General features: G+C 34.1%; 1 protein-coding gene across 11 annotated transcripts in view; it reads right to left on the minus strand.

Annotated features, from left to right (window-relative positions):
• The window catches only part of MYO6 (myosin VI), a 165,700-nt gene that overhangs the window by 1,903 nt on the left and 144,140 nt on the right, over positions 1-19,657 (minus strand). For 3 of the 11 annotated variants that reach the window (XM_045391161.3, XM_074037611.1, XM_065543805.2), the window contains 9 exons: positions 19,226-19,386; positions 17,052-17,078; positions 16,631-16,660; positions 13,504-13,542; positions 10,239-10,342; positions 9,331-9,462; positions 6,276-6,302; positions 3,695-3,913; positions 291-3,158 (listed from right to left, as the gene is read on the minus strand). In XM_045391161.3, the coding sequence (XP_045247096.1) occupies positions 2,959-3,158; positions 3,695-3,913; positions 6,276-6,302; positions 9,331-9,462; positions 10,239-10,342; positions 13,504-13,542; positions 16,631-16,660; positions 17,052-17,078; positions 19,226-19,386 (939 nt within the window). In that variant the 3' untranslated portion in view covers positions 291-2,958. The remainder of the gene's footprint in view (positions 1-290; positions 3,159-3,694; positions 3,914-6,275; positions 6,303-9,330; positions 9,463-10,238; positions 10,343-13,503; positions 13,543-16,630; positions 16,661-17,051; positions 17,079-19,225; positions 19,387-19,657) is intronic. The other 8 variants (XM_065543807.2, XM_065543808.2, XM_065543806.2 and 5 more) reach the window with 8 other exon arrangements.

Raw genomic sequence — 19,657 nt, forward strand, 5'->3', positions numbered from 1 at the left:
CCTGTAATCCCAGCACTTTGGGAGGCCGAGATGGGCGGATCACGAGGTCAGGAGATCGAGACCACCCTGGCTAACCCGGTGAAACCCCGTCTCTACTAAAAAATACAAAAAAACTAGCCGGGTGTGGTGGCGGGCACCTGTGGTCCCAGCTACTTGGGAGGCTGAGGCAGGAGAATGCCGTAAACCTGGGAAGTGGAGCTTGCAGTGAGCTGAGATCCGGCCACTGCACTCCAGCCTGGGCGACAGAGCGAGACTCCGTCTCAAAAAAAAAAAAAAAAAAAAAGAATGACCTATGAAAAGTCATGACAGAAGCAGAATGAGCGTAACAATAGACTGCCTTTGTGTGGCCCTGTGCTCCTACATGCACTATTTTGTTTCTTCCTCATATTTTCACCTTTCTCTGAGAAGGTGCCATCTCCCCAACTTTACAACTAAGAAAACTCAGTATTCTCTTAACGTACGCGAATTAGAGTAACTTCCTTTTCCCAATGAGTTCCCATAACTCGTAATACATATCTCAACTGTGTTACCAGAATTAGGAATTATATTATAATTGAATCAAGTGTGAAAACATTCTGTCCTCTCATTTTAAGTATTTTATGCGTGCTGCCTTTGCAAAGCATATGCTATGGAAGGAACTGGTATTAAGAAAAGATTAGTTCTTTAGATACAGTGGTTTAAACTTCTAATTTTAAATCTCACTTAAAATGACTGATTAAAATATGAGTGAATTTACTTTTGACTTCCACAGTTTTAACCTGGCATGCATGGGCTTGACTGTGAACATGGTAAAGCAGCTGCATGAACACCATTTAGGACACCATTCCTGCTGTTTCCTTTAAAAGGCTGACAGGGTCCTAAGTTTCTCCAGCAAAGGGGCATCTCTGTGCATGTGCATCTATTGTACGTAGGTTACTGTAAGTCTATCTGCATTAGGGCAGTTGCCCTGCTGGCCAAAATTAACTCAGGAAACTATTTTAAATAAATAAGTTCTAGGACAGCTATGTGACATGATTAGAAACATTATCACTTAAAATTAACTATAATTGTATTAATTATTAGAGTCAAAAACTAAGCACTTATAACAATGCTTTGCTGTGATACGTTTCTTACAAATTTCTTAAAACATTAGATTCTCTCATTTAAATAAGTTTAACTCTTTAATTTTCCATCTAGTGCCTATTAATGTACCTACAAGATTTATAAAACTATTTCTGAAAAACGTACTAAAGAGACACGTCATTAAAAACCAATTTGGCTACTAAATTTTGTTCAAGAACTTTACTCACTATTGGTTAGGAACAAACCTTATATCCTACACAAATAAAAACACCAATTAAAGGCGAGAGATGGAAGAGAGAGAATAGGTCATTTATTTCAGTAGCTACACCTTCTGTCACCAATCACAGGGACTAAATGACCCAAGGGTGGGTGAATCTATGCAGTAATACAGCCTTCAAAAGATAATCACATTTGCATTCTCAATTAATAGCACAGACACGACCATTTAACTCAAGACAATCATTTGCATGTATCATAATAAATAAACATTTCTATACTAAGACATTATGAGAGAATCAATTCTGAAGACAGTGTCTGTGGCTCACAAACACTAGTCAGCTGGGAAATACTTCTCTAACTGAGGTAATCTTTCTAGGGAAAAAAGAAATCACTGGAATTTCATTTCAAAGGTTAGGGTCTCTAAAAACTGGAGAAAAAAGCAGTACAGAGAATAATTTTACTTTATAATTTTATTCTAAAATACAACAAAACTCCTTAGAATTATGTCAGCATAACTCCTTTATGTATTTTTGTCTTTAAATTCCTAATATGAAAGTCATAAATATTAGGCTTAAAGCTGCTGACATTTGAATCAATACTAACAGCACACAAATAAAACATTTTAAAATTATCAGTTATGTAAAACAAACACTTACTAAATACAAGGACTTCTGAATTACAAAGCTTATGAAACAGGTCTACAGTTACCAAAACCTCAAAGGCCAAAAAAGACACTAGGAATTTCTTAAAAAGAAAGATGTAGGAAGCAGAACACTTGCTAAATCAATGAACAACTTGGACAAGATTCTTATACAAAAATCGCTATTGAGATGAAATTGAAAGAGTATTTGAATTCAGTCCAGTTAAGCCATTATGCCACCTAAAATCTATTTCCTTTCCTAATTGAAACAAAACTTATCTCAAAACTTTTAGGCATTTAAACAATCTGAATTTCCTTTATTTTTCCATGGAATATAAAAAGAATATTCTGACAGCAACACACATTTTGCTAGCAAAGAAAAGCAAATCTGTGCCGGATACTATTTAGTACCTCTTATCACAGAATACATCAAATACATTAAGGCTCTTTCTAGAATTGTAGAACTTAGAAGTGTTTCACTCAAACTAAGACATTGCAAAGGAGGAAAATAATAGATTTTCCACCTTTAATGGAAATTTCCAAAAATTTCTGAAAATGTCCATAACGAAAGTACACAGCTTTTCAGACCAAAACATTAGTGCCTGGATCATTTTAAGTGGCTTAGTTATTGTAAGACTGTAAGCTCATGTTTTATTACTCCAGTTATATGGTACTGTGCCATCCTTAAAAAGTATTTTGAATATTGAAAAAAGTTCTCTTTTCCTAGAGAACAATTATGATGGATTAAGGTAGTCTTCTGGCAAAGGATGAGAAACATGAGAATGTGCCCAAGTGTAATAGTTAGAGAATAATGAGAGTTTTAGGAGTTACAGCAGGATACAGAAAAATAATTTTTAGGTCCAAAATTTGCTACCATAATTGACCTTAAACAAATTCACCAAAAGCCATGATTAATAAAATCTGTTCACTTTATAGAAGTAACTCTAACATGATTATGGAATGGTTAAATCTGGGGGCACACACCCTACCTAAGTACCATGGCAAAGGTTCCCAGCTGTAAGGCTGGTGTGCAACATCTACTTTAACAGATTCTGCAGCATGGCTGTTGCATAGGTGGGCCGAGCCTGTCTGCTCTCAATCGCATTCTGAAGGTACTGGATGCCTCCACAGCGTTCCCAGATTTCTTCAAACTGTCTTGGCAAGATCTCAGCACCACGCTTCCGAGTCAGGCCAGTCTCCTCAAGATTCAGCTCACACATCTCCATGTCGTCCTTACCTGTATCCGTGAGATATCAGAAAATTACCATCTCTCTCTTCAGGACCATTTCTTACCAATTGTATTCCTGAAATACCTATTAATTCTCATAGATCTGAAAACTTCCTAAGACTTTATTTTTCTCTAAGATGGAAATCTGCTTAACAAAATCACTAGAAACAATTAAAATTTGTCCCCCATCAAGGACCCTTTCAATTTTAATAAACACTGCTATTGATCAAACAAATTATCAGAGTTAATAAAAATGCTACATTTCTTCAAGCCATTACAAATCAATGGATATGATAAAACACAAATGGAAAGGTTTTTTGGATACAGACAAGTTTCTATGTGCTAAGAACATAATTTAATCCAAGCAATTTCACATTTATAAATGAGTTAATCCTCAATGAACTGGAAATATGACTTAACCACAAGACTCCATCCCTCAACCCTGAAATTTAATAAATTATTATATTATACATTAGAATGTTTCAGTCAGAGAGTTTATGATCTTTTTTGTTTAATAATTTATTTTTCATGTGAATCATACACACCAGCCACAAGTAGGATGGGTGGCTTGTCAGGATGGAGTTCCATTTGCCGGGCAATCCATGGTCCATCAAAATGGGCATACCACCAGCCTTTTTTCTTATTCTGAGGGTCTTTGTACTGGTCGGCAGGGCGGATGAATGGGATGCGGAAGAAGCGTTGCTGTCGGTTCATTTCAATCTCCTGCTGCCTGGCAGGAATCTGAGCTGCTGGGTTCTGCTGAGCTATTACACAGAACAAGGAAACTTATACCAGCAGCTTAAGGGAAAAGAAAAGAGCCTTTGATCCTAAAATATACCCCCAATAATTTTTTAAAAAGAAGAAAGGTCCCTAATAGTAAATTTAAAACAAAATGCAAATATTTATTGCCTACAAATTAATAAAATTCAGAGTGTTACTTCTTAGAATTCTCTTTCCCTTAAGAAGTTTCTTAGCATTGCAAACACACACACACGCACCCCACCACCACCACCAGCAACAAACCCCTATCAGATTCCCACAAATCACTGTAACAGTAACCTAAAATAAACTCATATATCAGGAAAACACTACTATTATTCACTAAATTTATATTCTTCCTCCAAAGAGTTCAAATTTGTCGAGTAACTTTTATTAGACTATTTATGATAGAACAAAATAAACAGTAATTTCAAAAATCTGAAGGATGTAGACATTTGTCAATTTAATCACTATTTCCACAAAAAGTAGAAGTCATATAAAATTTTTTTCTTTTGCCAACAAATTTTAGGATTTAAAATGATCAAATAACACAGATATTAACAATATTTAGATAACCATATGACCAAAAAAAACCCACCTTATAACAGCATAAACTTTCCCTTAAAGATAATTACTTACTCTGAAATCAGATTTCTTTTGGAATAAAATCCAATGAAGTAAGCGCAAAGTATGTAACATTTGATTCTCCTTGTCAATAGAAAAGAAAAATCCTTGCTCCTCTACTAGTACTAGGCATTTCATTCATATCAATCTTTCATTCCTAGCTCAATTTTCATTACTTAACAATTAGGTTTTACTTTATCTGCAAACGTAAACATTTCCCTGGGGCAATGACTTTACATCTTTAGCAGTATAAGTTTGGTTAGCCTGTTTAATATGTTTTATACTCACAGAACTTCAAAAGTGGACCAACCATTTACAGCAGCTCAATTAAGAGTCTCACTATGAAAATCTAAGTGTGTCAAAGAAATACTGTAAAATATACATATGATATAAAGTCGAGAACAGCTACATGGCTTTTGTAAGAATTTGCAAATACTGAAAGGATGAAAATACTCTTATTCTACTTTTTATACCAAGAAATAGCAAAAGCTTTATAGCAGTTGAATTTATTTCTTTGCAAACCAGAGAAAGGAAAAAGCAGTTAGCAAAGCTAAAGATGCCTATGAAGGAACGAGAGGCCCGGTTTTGTTAGTAACTTTAAAAGTTGCATCACATATTAACAGACATCTGCTTATCTATTCTTTCGCTCCTGTTTTCCCAGAGCTACTTACAGTTCAGTGTTTCTACTTTAAGTTTTTAAAACTCCCTACATTGTGGAAAATGTACTAATTCAAAAATAAGAATTTTAAAACCTTCCCTCCATCTTAACTAGTGAATCAGAATTTAATGTCCAGTTTATGGGAAATTTACCATGATACTGATAGTCATTCATTAATTAACCTACTTTTTAATTTGAAGTAAGTCTCCTGTAAGTTAAGATACTGGATAAAATTAAGAAACTAAATAGAAAGTCTTTGATAGCTTCTCTTACTAATGGGAGAACTGAAATTTTGTTGGGGAAGACTAGAAATGAATACTTATCTGGAAAAACACAAAGATACAGACAGACATTAAAAGCTTGAAACTAATATTCTAAACAACTTTCCCTCATATTCAATTGTATAATCTTCAAATGCAGCCCTATAAATTATAAGTAGCACTTCAAAACATAAGGTCCAACCAGTTGGAAAATGAATGTGACATTATATCCAAATCATTACTGCCCAACTAATTCTATAAGAGATTTACTGTACACTAAGGTGACTAAAAGCTTTTAAATTATCAAAGAATGTGTACCATAAGAAGCTATAAACGTAACAATAATCTCCTCTTTCTATTTAAGGAGGTATCATTATTAAACCTGTATACACTATCACATTATCTATAAAACTAAAATACCTTTAGACAGAAATGCAGACACCATCAGTGTTTGAAAATACAGTGACCAAAAACCAGCACCTAAAAGTTAGTCTTTATTCTAAAAGGTCAGCTGCTATGTTAAGAGTTTTGCTACAATAAGAATTGTATACTCTCTCAGCTTAAAATGCTAGTCATTTTCTTAATGCAAGTAATTTGATAAAACATTAATTTCATTAGATTTTTTGTAATACATATACATATTGGAGTGATCCAAATAAAGCACCATCTCAAATTAAAATATATCTTAGTATGGATATAACAACTTTAACACACTACAATTCCACTTAAAATTGTAGCAAAACAACGTTTAATAGAAGTTAGTACTTTGTAAAGTGTTTTAACCCATCTTCCAGTTAGCTCATGAGTTACCACCCATTGACTTACGTGAACTGTTCAAAAATGGTGCAAAATCTGTGAACAAACATTTTATGTTGAAGAAAAGATAAAAATGCCAAAACTGTTAAATGAGCAGTTTTCTAATTTATAAAAGTCTTCCCATCAATTGAGGTGGTGACTGAAAAGTAAATATCCTATCCACAAGCCAAATATTCTCAGAATTACCTAAAAGCAGGTGCTGCTTTCTGATTTTTTTAAAAGGCCATTTTGACTGATTAGGTTTAGGAAATTTCTGATTGAAGCACATATAAAGAGGACCAAAATTTAAAAATCACACTTCATTTGTGATTTTTGGAACATATATCCAAACAAAAACAATGACTTAAGAGACATTATAGTACCTTTCATACATTACTAGAACTTTCATAGAAAATAATGAGAATTCATCAGAAAATTATATACATTAAAGGAGTAAAAACATTACTACTTGTTGATAACAGTATGTTTTGCTTTCTTTAAACTGTCTAAATCTTAAACTCATGCCATTTTTATTGTAGAAACTATACAACTACTTTCAAAAATCATTGTTTTAAACAATTACTATAAATATTTACTAGGTGATTTGCTACTGCCCAAAAAATTATTTCTAAAAATCTCCCTCTGCAGTAAATGAGATGAGAGCATGCTCATCCAGGACTGTACCAGGAAGAGGGTCTGAGGCTCCTTATGTATTATTTTAAGAGTTCACCATTAGCTGTCAACGTATTACTCTTTAAGTCAACAATATGAAGCTACATTTTTGTTAATCATAAGTTGTCATCATTTTTTCTCAAATTAATGAACTGTTCCTTCTAAATATTAGACTACACAGTATTTCCTTTTAAAGGGTGTGTGGCTGCCACATTAGGAAATCATCTAAGTGTAGAATTTTCTCAATTGAGCTTCTTGGTGCTCTTTACCTTTGCTTTTAGCTATGCTCCTGTGTCAGGATGAATTTTACATAAGAACATAAAGAGAAAGAGAAAAGCAAAAAAAGTACTTTTCAGAGCAGAAGTTACATTTGATAAAATATATCCTGAAAACGACTCATAATCAAGTTCTCTGAAGGCTTAATATGTATGTGTGGGGTTGTGTTCACATAAATTCCTAAATTTGTTCATAAACCTTGATAGAACCCTTAGGAAATTTTCCTAATCTACTCTTTTGTTTTCCCAAATAATATATACAAACAGAAACAGTAGTTGAACCGGCAAGGTGAGCCACATATTATTTGCATCTTTTTTGGGTAAAGCCAGATGAATAAGGTATCAAAGTTTGAGTCACAAATACAATAAATACGTGTATATTAATTTAAAATGTGTGTGCCAAATATTACAAGAACCTCTCTTTGTTTTAAGAAGTGTGATCACTCAGATGTATTAATTTTGAAATACAATATAATGAAAGTCTGTCAAGCTAAAGGTAGTAATTATAACATTTACAGCTAAAAAGAACAGTCCATTGTCATTTTTTGCAAAACAAAGGTAATCTGTGGTCAGAACTCAGTACACAGACAGTGAACAGCTAACGTAATCATTTTGTTGTGTTCAATTCGAAGAGGAAAAACATGAAACTGGAGAAGAGAGTGGTGTCACAGTGTTTAGTGTGGCTTCCACCTGCCACTTCTTGGTTATAAGTGACCTCCCACTGCCCTTGCATAGTCCTATATTCTGACTGCCATCTCTTGAGCAATCACTGGCACTAATATTACCCTTATTAATAATAATATTAATCAATCTATTCTTTGCAACAACTTAGAAACGCTAAAATTCCACTATTAAATTGACTTAATTTAAACATTGCTTTTATTTACTTGGAAGGTAGTGAGGAAGCAAAATATAACCAAGAACTCATTTTTTAAGTCAACTTGGGTCCTGCATTGCTAAACTATGCTATCGACTGTTGGGAATACACCCCTTGGGGGAAAAAAAACCACAAAATATTAAATCTGTTGTCACCCTGATGTTAACCAGAATTAAGCTAATAAATTGTGCCAACTTAAACATAGTAAGTCCAATTATTGCTTTAAAGATTGAAATTACAACTCACATATCACACGTATTCTCAGTTAATGTTCAAGTTCATGCATGCTTTTACTAGGTTATATCTCTCCTACTCTACTTTCCAATTTCAAGTATACACCTTGGCATTTTGCATAACAAAGTAACAAAATCCATGTTCAGGATCCCAATCAAAAAATCAAATCTTGATCTAGGCAAAACTGTAGTCAGAAGCAAGGTAGTATTTCTCACTTTCATATATTCACAGTATTGTAAAATAATGTTTGCAGTAAAATTCTTTTTGAAACAAAGGAATTAAGAGTGTAAATGGACAATGCATGAATCAATTCCTTTCTTTTTCCAGGCTATAACCCTATTCTGGGAGCAACAGAAAAGTACTTATACTGACATATAAAAAAGATAACAATATTGGGTATTTCAGGGAACTATTTCTAAAAACTGAGCTACATTCAATTTTAAAAATTAGAAAAAGGGGTGGGAGCAGTAGCTCATGCCTATAATCCCAGCACTTTGGGAGGCCAAGGCAGGAGGACTGCTTGAGCCCAGCAGTTTGAGACCAGCCTGGACAAAATAGCAAGACCTCATCTCTATTTATTTAAAAAATAAAAATTATAGGAAATTTAAAAATAAAAACCATCATCCTATTTAGCAACTCATTTTCATATGTAAAATTCATTTCACATGTAAAGTAAAAGATGCATGGCAATCCTGACGTTTTCACATTTAATCTTGTGAGTGTGTGCATGTGTGTGTGTGGGTGTGTATGTGTGAAAATTATACATGCACACCCTCTTCAATACAGACAAGAAAATTATTGTCTGAATTATAGTAAATTCAATATATCTTAACAAGAAAGAGTTTAAAGACATACTCATAAAAATAATGCTATAAAAGGCCATCAAGGCTGTATTAGATTCAATGGCTCACAGTTCTACAGCAGGAGAAAATTTATATGGGACATTTTACCCAAATGTCTTAAGTACAGATACATGCATTTATATGTATATATTTTAAAACATTCAAAAGTACAGATTTGTTTTTACCATAATCAGTAACAGACTTTGGAGCACGTTGCTCTGTTTCAGTATTTCTCTTCTTGTTCTTAGATTTCCAAGCATGGTACACCTTTAGTCTCCTATGAAATTCTTCTCTGCAAGCTGCCAGGAGCTCAATATCTATTGATTACACAGAGAAAAAAAAAAAATGACATGTTAATTTATTCATCTAACATAATAATTATTCTGTGGCATAAGATTTTTTAATTTTTAAATTACTGATACAAAATCAAAAGTAAGCTAGTTATTCATAAAGATAAGCATTTTATAATATTGTTCAAATTTACAGATCATTTCCTTATGTCATTATATCTTATATCATTTGCTCCACAGAACTCTGAACTAAACAGGTATATATGAAGGAATTGAATCAGAAACGTTAAACAACTTGTCGAAGCCCACAAGTCTTGACAATAGAGTAAAAAGTCACTGTGATAAAATACAAACTAGATTTATAAGCAAGACTTTTCTAATTATGTAGATATACTAAATGGAGGGAAAGAATATAGTGAGAAATTATGTACAATTATGATACTTTTGTTTCTAGTCATAGTTTTCTGAATTCATCGTTCCTACTCATAGTTTTCTGAATTCAAACACTGTGATTTAAATAACACGACTATGTGGGATCCTCTGGATATAGTATTTTACTCTAATTGTTCTGTGGGAAGAAAAATAGCCTTAAAAAGAAACACTGGATTGTTATTTGTTACTTTGCATTCATGGACGAAAGATTCAGATAATATAGGTATTATATATACATATATATTTATACACATATATTTATATATACATATATACCTACACACACACACACACCCCCCTCACCCCAATCTATGTGTTTATCACCTATCGCTATGAACATTTTCTATTATTGATCTTCTCCAAACACTTACCACAAGAGGTATTGATGGTATCACGTAGTTCTGCATATTTCCATTTACTAAGATCATATTTCTTGGTACCAGCAGCTGCTTTGGTAGCTTGTACAGCAGGACCTCTGTAATTATTATACATTTTTACATGTTTAAACCAGAAACATGAAGAAAACATTGACTAAAGAGGCAAGAAAGCATGCATAAGTGTGAAAACCGGAAACAGCTACTAGAAAAATATAATTTTTGTTTCTTTGACAGATGAGATTAAAAATGGCATACTAAAAGACAGCCAAATAAATTAAAATTTTCCAGCATGCCACTTGATAGTCATATTAGATTTTAAGTCCAAACTTTTGATTCTAATATTCTAGTTCCACAAACTTCCCCCAGACTTCAGTTTCAATGTTTTTACTAATGTATATATGAACTAAATTTAAAGTTTAAAAATATACTGACATATATTCCTCAAAATCAAAAAAGAAATCCTCAACACACTTGAAAGATCATTAAAAGCATATCGAAGTTTTGTTTATGAGCCATGAGGCTGCACAGTGCGACCACCCGGAGAGATTGCTGAAAGCTACAGACGGCCAAACTCCATTCACACACAGTGGCTCAGAATATCCCTGGGCCTCTGGATGTTTACGCAGTATATAGCTAAGTAGCCAGACCTGCAACCCACCACATTAGAGTCATTAAAGTCAGCTAAAAGAACGGATGGAATCTGGAAACTCTTACTTTCTAGGCTTCACTGCTATAAGAACACTTAGAAAAGTCCAATAAGCAGACAAAATCCATACCCTCATAATGAGAAAACTAGTAAATTCAAGAGATTTTAGCTCATGAGGTAAATAACAGAGACTTCAAAGGGCACAAGTATTGTATTACGACCCATTTAGTAGGAACATTTGTATGAGGAAAGAGAAAAGAAATAAAATCCAAAGCACTCAATTAAATGAAATAAATTCAACTTTTTCAAAACAGGGCTACTCAGTACTTTAAGGCCTGCTTTTTTGTTTTTTTGTTGTTTGTTTAGTTTTTGTTTTGTTTTGTTTTTTTTGTTTTGTTTTTTTGAGAAAGAGTCTGGCTCTGTCACCCAGGCTGGAGTACAGTGGTACAATCTTGGCTCACTGCAACCTCCACCACCGGGCTCAAGCAATTCTCCTGTTACATGAGTAGCCTGCTCTACTCTCTCAGTCGCCTAAATAGCTGGGACTACAGGCACCCACCAACCAGCCGGGCTAATTTTTGTATTTTTTGTAGAGATGGGGTCTCGCCATGTTGCCCAGGCTGGTCTCAAACTCCTGAGCTCAAGTGATCTGCCCACCTCAGTCTCCCAAAGTGCTGGGATTACAGGTGTGAGCCACCACACCTGGTCTTTAAGACTTTTATGCATATAATTTGAGATCATTAATCAGAAAATACGGGAACAATTTCTTTTCTGTAATAATACACTTATTTTTCAGCAAAAGATTACACTTGCAAATAGCAGACACGCAGAATAAGCTACAAGACTTTAAGCTCAATGTAACAAAGGAAGAGTTTAAATACATCACATTTCAAGACATGAAAATAAGGTGGCACAAAATATTAAAATAAGTATTAAAGAACAAAAGTATTGCTTCTTATATATCACACAAGGAAATTCTCCATTATCATCTACTACCTGGAAGATACTTCCTCTTAAAGAGGGTTGATCAAAATATAATACCTGAAAATAAACATGTATTTCCTCAGTCTTTTACATTTTGAAAGATAACAGGCATCCTGGCAAGCAGTGAAGACACATACTTAATTGAAAAATGATGTCTGAGAATATGTTACTTTCTTCCTGAAGTAAAGGAAATTATTTTTTCAATATTAAGCTTAACAATGAAATAAATAAGGTGCCCTCGCTTCTTTAAAAGGCCTGCATATGCTTTCTTTCTAGAGAATAAAAAATAGCATTCTTCATCCTACATACTTAAAATTGTTTGACGTAGTGATTGTTAGTTACACATAAGACTAGCTAAAGAATAATGTGTGGCCATGAGTCCTTCCTGTATTTTTATGATTAAAATCTGTTTTAGCTTTGTTGCAGAATCTATACTTTTCATAAGCGGTGTAAGTGGCAATTTTCCATGTAGCTTTTTGGTCTTAATTGCTTTGCTCAAAAATGGCCAGCTGTGTATCAGCAAGGTCTCTCATTTCCTTAACAATAAATTATGCTTTTACATTTATTCAAATATTCTTTGTCTTTTGTACATCCCTAAACTACCAATCAATAAACCAAAAAAAAAAAATCCTTTTATTTTTAAGCTGTTCTGGGACTCTTTTCTAGGAGGACAGCTGAAAATTATTGTTTTGTTCTTGTTTTCTTTTGAAAGAAGAGGTAAACTGACATACAGACAGTTTTATAGACTGTCAATGTATATAAGGTATTAGAATACATGTAAAATGTGTTTTGATACTTTTAAAAATTACATTAAATTCAAATGATTATTGCTTAAAATATGGTTTTAATAACACTAACTTTTCATTCCTATTAACTGAAACAAAAGTACATCTACTAAAAAACATAGCATCCAAAGAAGTACATCAATGCAACACATTTAAATGTTTCCCCACCTCCATTTCTGGAGTTACTAAAATAGTAAAGGGGTAATTTGCTGATTATTCAGACTTGCTATAAAGACAATCATGTAAAGAATACAACAGTAGCACACTGATTTTTTAAAATATATTAACACTATTAATTATCTTTATAACTTCAAAATTAAGAATTAACATGTTAGTGAATCATATCCATTTATAAAAGTAACGGACCAGATCCTGTTGGTGGCTCAATTTACACCAGTGGTTTTCAAACCATGTGCCATAGTGCAGAGCCCCTCAAGAGCCATGCTCTTCCTCTGCCTCCTCTTCAACGAGGCACAAATTACGGGCAGCACCACCCCAGGGAGAACTGCGAAATACTCATTTTGTCATGATGAGGGGAAGAGATCCCCTACTGAGACTAAGTTGGTGGCAGCCAGAGATAAGCAGTAGAGTTCCACTGCCAAGGGAACTGTCCCATTCAAAATGCCAATGGTATCCCCACGACTTTGAAGGAATACTGCTTTTTAACTTTTTCTTTGTTGGGTGGGGTGAGGGAGAAGTGATATTTCTTGTACAGAAATAAATATCACTTTACATAGAAAAAGCAGGCTACTCATGTAACAGGTTCTGGTCCAAATAATCAAAAGTAATTTTAAAATATGATTTTGAGGTGAACACTCATTTCCCCCAATTACACTGCACTAACCTACTCAAAAATTCTGACATTTCTTTGGCCATTTGTTCCCTACAAGAAAAATGATAACACAATATGGTTACATAAAAGGCATACTACATAAATTAATTAAAATATCTAAAAGTATAATTAAAATATATTTTTTCAATATTATTTAACAACTGTTTATAACTGTTTTACTTTGTTAATGCCTATGATATAGTTTTCAACAAATCCAGCCATAACACACAGCAATATTTTTATTTAAATCCAGTTAAAGTTATCTGAATGCCTCTCCATTTTTGCAGTAGCAACTTTTAGATAAAATCTCAGGAAAGCTTTTATGGTATTCTTTTACATACAGAATACAAATAACATGGTCTAAATCCATACAGGAAACTTGGCAAGATATAGATTCCATATGAGGATTTTTGCACCAGAATTGTTTAGTAAATATTAATTAGATAAGGCACAATGGTGGAAAACCACAAGCGGATGTATTTGACAGCATCAGAGTTTAAAAAAGAATCTGATGTATTCAGAGCTCTAAAATTCCAAATTGAAGCATGCTCTTAAGAAAAAGAATATCAAAATAGGGACTAATGAAAGATCTGAGGCATTCTGACCTTCCAAGGATAAACATTTGCCAAAGGCAAAAAACTTACTTTGCTTTTGTTGCCCAAAAGAGTGTAACTTTTCTCAAAATTTGTTTAATTCTTTAAAAGGGAATGAAGTTTCATAGTGTTCATCAACACTTCTTTAACTTATTTCCCTGCTCTTTGCTCTTTTCCTTCATAATTATTTTCTCATTCATTCTACTCATCAAACTCTAGTAACCTCAAACCCTTCCAAATCAGTAAAATCATAAGAAAGAAAAGAGGATGGGTATATTTGCTTCGAGGCGCAATTTCCTGAACGCCTGCCAAGAGCTGGGACCCTGACTAAAGGAGCAGAAGACTCCTGTATTCCTCTTTTCTCATAATGAACACTGTCTACAATTATGTACGGATGGAGGTCTAAGAAAGCACAGTCAGAGAACAAGATATCCTTCAAAGCTGACAGTGAAGGACAGCAAAAACAAAATATAACACAAATACAATCTAATAAAAATTATCTTTTGAGCAATACATTTATCAACCTCTCTTTAAGCTAGTAGTTTCTCAGAATCTTCTCACTTTCAAATGCAGCATGATTTTGATAGGTATGTTTAATTGTATTATCACTCCACCTCAAGGTTTTTGCCTCAGGATTCAAGAGCATCTGTTTTTACCATCTTTTCCTCCTAAAGCTTCCTCCATTTCTTTTCCCATGGTTAGGTTTTAAGGGAGTCCATGGACTTTCAAATCTCTTTACCACTGGGTCTGTTGATCATACAGATGTTTTTCTGTGTGCTTTGACAGTACAATGGATGGCAGTCTCTACTGATGCATTATCCTCCTTGACCCTACATCAAGATACACCTGACCTAGACCAATACACTACAACAAATTCACCAGACAGAAATGGTTCCTGCACCCAGGCGCTTTCTTCCTTCTGATTTTACCACACTATATGCAAATACAATTTCACCTTAGACATTGACTGCAGGACTTATTTAATTCAAGCTCAAATGGTTAACTATAAAGCAGTTACGGCAATGGAGGGCAAGAGTACCCACTCAGAGGTATTTTCAAAATTTGGGGCAGTATTGTGGTAACAACGATGTGTGAGTATACTCCTGTCATCTGCTTATGTAAGGGGAAAGGAATGCCAAATGTCCTACCCAAGGAAGAACTGCTCCATGCCCCATTTAACTTTAACATGTCCGTCAGACATACAGAGGTGAAAAACACGTACAAACACCTATTTTACATGTAAACAAAGTTTTACATGTAAACAACGTATTTTCTGCATGCCTTTAATATTCACAGAATTTTTCTAGGGCTTACACAAATACTGTGTAATTGAGAGAATATTGTACTTGGCTCTGTTCAGAACTTCACAAAGGACTGTTCACAATTTCATGGCATGTGAATGCCCAACACAACATTTCTATATCAATTTGTATTTGTAGCTACAGCATTCATGATGATTCTATACATAAACAAAAACATCTGATCACTTATCATGTCTTCTACTGCAGTAATGCACAAGCACTTTCATATTAAATAAGTATGTTTTATTATAAATGACTATCCTTGTATTTCTACTTTATGTATATTGTTTGGACAGTTATTTACATAGGTTGCATAGTTTATTAAAAAAATTGTTATTGGGGCTGGAGTCTGATAGAGTTGAGAACCATCAACATAAATGTTAAGCTGGAGTCCTCAAAGCTATTAGAGATTTTATATATGTTCCAAAATCCTTATATGTAGTATACATAACATACATACAAAATATGTTTTATAGTTTATATAACAAAATTTATACTCCAAATGTTACCTGGATTCTTTGTGGGTAGATTTTCATAAGAAAAAGATACATTAGCACTGAAGTTAGCATTACATATGTAATTTCAGATTATGAATTATTTTAGATGTAGCAGAATGAACTATCATATATACTGAAAATCAAATATTTTATTATTATTTATGCCTCCACACCTGCTTCTATAAAGAAGAAGGGGCAGTTTAAAAAAATACATAAAACAGGCCAGGTGCGGTGACTCATGCTTGTAATCCCAGTACTTTGGATCACGAGGTCAAGAGATTGAGACCATCCTGGCCAACATGGTGAAACCCCGTCTCTACTAAAAATACAAAATTAGCCAGGCGTGGTGGTGTGTGCCTGTAGTCCCAGCTACTTGGGAGGCCGAGGCAGGAGAATCGCTTGAACCTGAGAGGCAGAGGTTGCAGTGAGCCAAGATCACACCACTGAACTCTAGCCTGGGCAACAAGGGCGAAACTCTGTCTCAAAAAAAAAAAGAAAACACAAAACAAAATGGGTGTTACATTATGGTTTAAGCAGACGATACAAAGAAGGAAACCAAATCATGAGCTACTGTGATTGAGCACCAAACAAGAGCATTCAACATTTTTCCTAGACAAGAAAAAGATGAAAAAGGTTATCTCATTGTCTTTCAACAGAAGAAAATAATTTAAAATTTACTCCAATGTGAAAACTACTCCCAAAAAGTATCTACAACCTATTTTTAAAAAGGTAAAGGTAAGTGACATACGGTGTCATTTTGGGTCTTGTTCCATCATTTCTGTGAAAAGAATATATTTTAGTTAATATCGTAACCAATTGTGAACTGTGAAAATCTGGATTGTGCAAATTTGTGTTTCAATTACTTTACTCATTGATTTTAAAAACTCAATTGTTTCTAATCAACACATGAGATCACTCAGAATTTTAATATTTTTTAAGAATTCATTAAAAATGATTGGAAAATAAGGCATGCAGTGAAAATTAAAGAGCCAATACATTACATCTAGATTAGAAAATTCATACATTGTGAGGTTTGTTTTTAATAGAATCTGGATATTATTTTACAATTTTAGGTAATGTGAAACCATCTCTTTGCCTCAAGGATCATATGTATAACTGATTGAAATTATATTTTAGAACATATGACATACATCGAAAACAATTCTTACTTAGAAGTTACTGGATAGGAATCCAAGCTGGAAAAGTAACTTAAAATTGCTTATTGAAGCAGAATCAATCTATAATATATATTTTTTTTAACACAGCATAGAACCCAACAACATCATGCTATAGATTAAGAACAGTTTACTTGGTTCTTACTCATAAATTTGTTATAGAAAAAACTCAGTGCTAACAAAGGTAAAATAAATATTCAAAAACATTTAGCTACAGCCCATGGAGTAAGATTAAACTATCAAACATGCGATATCTGTACAGAATATCATTCATAATCAAGTGCTAATGCTTGTAGTTCAGAGTATAAAATCACCACGACGTCCAGAAGGGAAGGAGCTCATGAGGACCTGAGGGTCAGGGAAAGCTTCCCGGAGAGCTGACAGAAAGGATTTGGAGGGCATTCCTCATACCATCCCTAGGTCTGAACCACAGAACTAAAACTAGCTCTTCTGCCTTTCAAGTCATAATGATTTGAATACCTCCTCTTTACTTAATATGGTCCCATTATCTAGCTAATTCTGCTTAATTTAAATTACAGGTAATTTGTTTATGTCAAACAAATTTGAATGGTCCACTCTTTCTCAGAGACTACTCAACCTGGAAGAAGTGTACCTGTCTGAAGATGGGAAGGGTCCACATAATGAGCCAGTATCTTGTATACAGTATATGGAATGGCACTGGATATAGCTTGATATTTCAAGTGCATAAACATAAAGCTTGACAGTAAGTACCAATAATGACTACATTAACAAGTCCCTGAGAAATTGACTTCTGCCATAATAAAACCAACTCTGTCAACTGCATTACTTCCTCACAGACATCAGGGATAGCAGCTGTAAAATTTTGGTTCATTTAAGAGCCTGCCCTAGGCGGCTAGTCAGTTACACATAAAGGCTCCCAATCATGCTGACATAACACAGGTGGAAGGAATACAACAGCAGCTGAGCTGAGTCTGCATTTATAAAAGCCCTATCTGGGCTAAAATATTTTAATTATAGTGAAATCTTAAAAAGCCCAAATATTAGACTCAAACCCAAGAGCTTAATAATTATAACATCTTTTGTTCATACAGCCATATTCAGTTTATTCACAGTATAATGTATGTTAATATACAAGCAGTCCCAGAGCTCCCCAATACAATCACATACTATTTGGTTGATGCAAAAGTTATTGCAGCTTTACCCATGCCAAAAACCGCAATTACTTTCACATCAACCTAACAGAAAAAACGTGAAGGCAACTCTATACGCCCCTTTCCTTCCCTGTCTTTTGTTTTTTTGCTAAATACTCCATTACATTGCAATTTGATCCTTTCACAAGGAAACATCGCCATCTAGTGGTTGTACTCTACATTTCGTCATAAACTGCTTTTAAGTTCTGAAAAGCATGGTTACATGTGTCTATGTGCCTCTCAATATATACACAACATATATATACCTACATACAAAGGAACCTCACAAATTAGTTTTAATATAATCAAAATGATGCTTCTACATACTGATTTTTTTAAAAAAATGATTCTATTAAAGCTTTCTGCAAATTTTAATAAGAGCTTCCAAATTCCTACACACTCCACTATAGTGGAGTGCTTAGAGATAATTCAGAAACCCTAGAAGCCAAAATATTTCAATGAATTTAACGCTCCCTTCTTGGAAAGGGAAACTCATTTATTCTGAGGCACTGCAGAGTACATTTCTCATTTCAACTAACAGGATGTTTAACATATTAAATTTTTTTGCATTAGAAAAATCTCAACTACAAATACATTAAACTGCATTATATAACACAGTCACTTATTTCGATGCCAGTGTTTGATGACAGGTATTTAGAAATTAGGTGCCTACGTAATTTTAATTCGTAATTTTAATTCTTTTACCCTGAATTCTTAAACAATTTCAGGGTAAAAGTTAATATGTTTTCTTAACAGAGTACTCATTAGTGAAATTTTAGTCTTATTTTTCAATAGTTTATTAATTTGATGAAAAACCAATTATTTCATTCACTTGAGTATGAAAGCTGATACAAATAATTTTAACATTATTTTAGCTCAAATATACCAGGGCCTTCAGAATATGATTTTCTCCTATTCCCTTTTGCATGGAAATGAGAGGCAGAGGTAGAAAAAGCAAAGGAGAGAGCGCTATACCCCACCCAGGGGCCCCAGTACCTCCGCAGTGCCAGGTCGGCCTGGGCCTCATCACTGATGAGCTCGGCTTCACTCTGGGCAATCCTCAGAGCCAGCTCCCGGTCCCTGCGCTCCTGCTCCAGAACCGCTTGCTGCTGGGATTCCTCCTCCTTCTGTCGGGCCAGCTGTGCCTCCACTTCAGCCTGACAAGGGCAGAAAGCCATTTCACCAAGAGTTCTTCACTTGTTTACTTGATTGCTCCCCTTATTACTTAAAATAAAAGGGAAGGCATAACTGCCCCCATACAAGTTCTTTACTAAGGAATTGCTTAAGCACAGATCTCTTCAGTCTCTATTTTCTTCTTTCTTGTAATTAATGCTTCAAACACATCCCCATTTTGCCTCTTTCCCAAGACCAAGAGAAGGCAGAAGAACCACAGCTTCACAATTCTATGACTATAAATATTAGTGTCCC

This window comes from Macaca fascicularis, chromosome 4, assembly GCF_037993035.2.
Source record: "Macaca fascicularis isolate 582-1 chromosome 4, T2T-MFA8v1.1".
NCBI classification, from domain to species: Eukaryota; Metazoa; Chordata; class Mammalia; order Primates; family Cercopithecidae; genus Macaca; species Macaca fascicularis.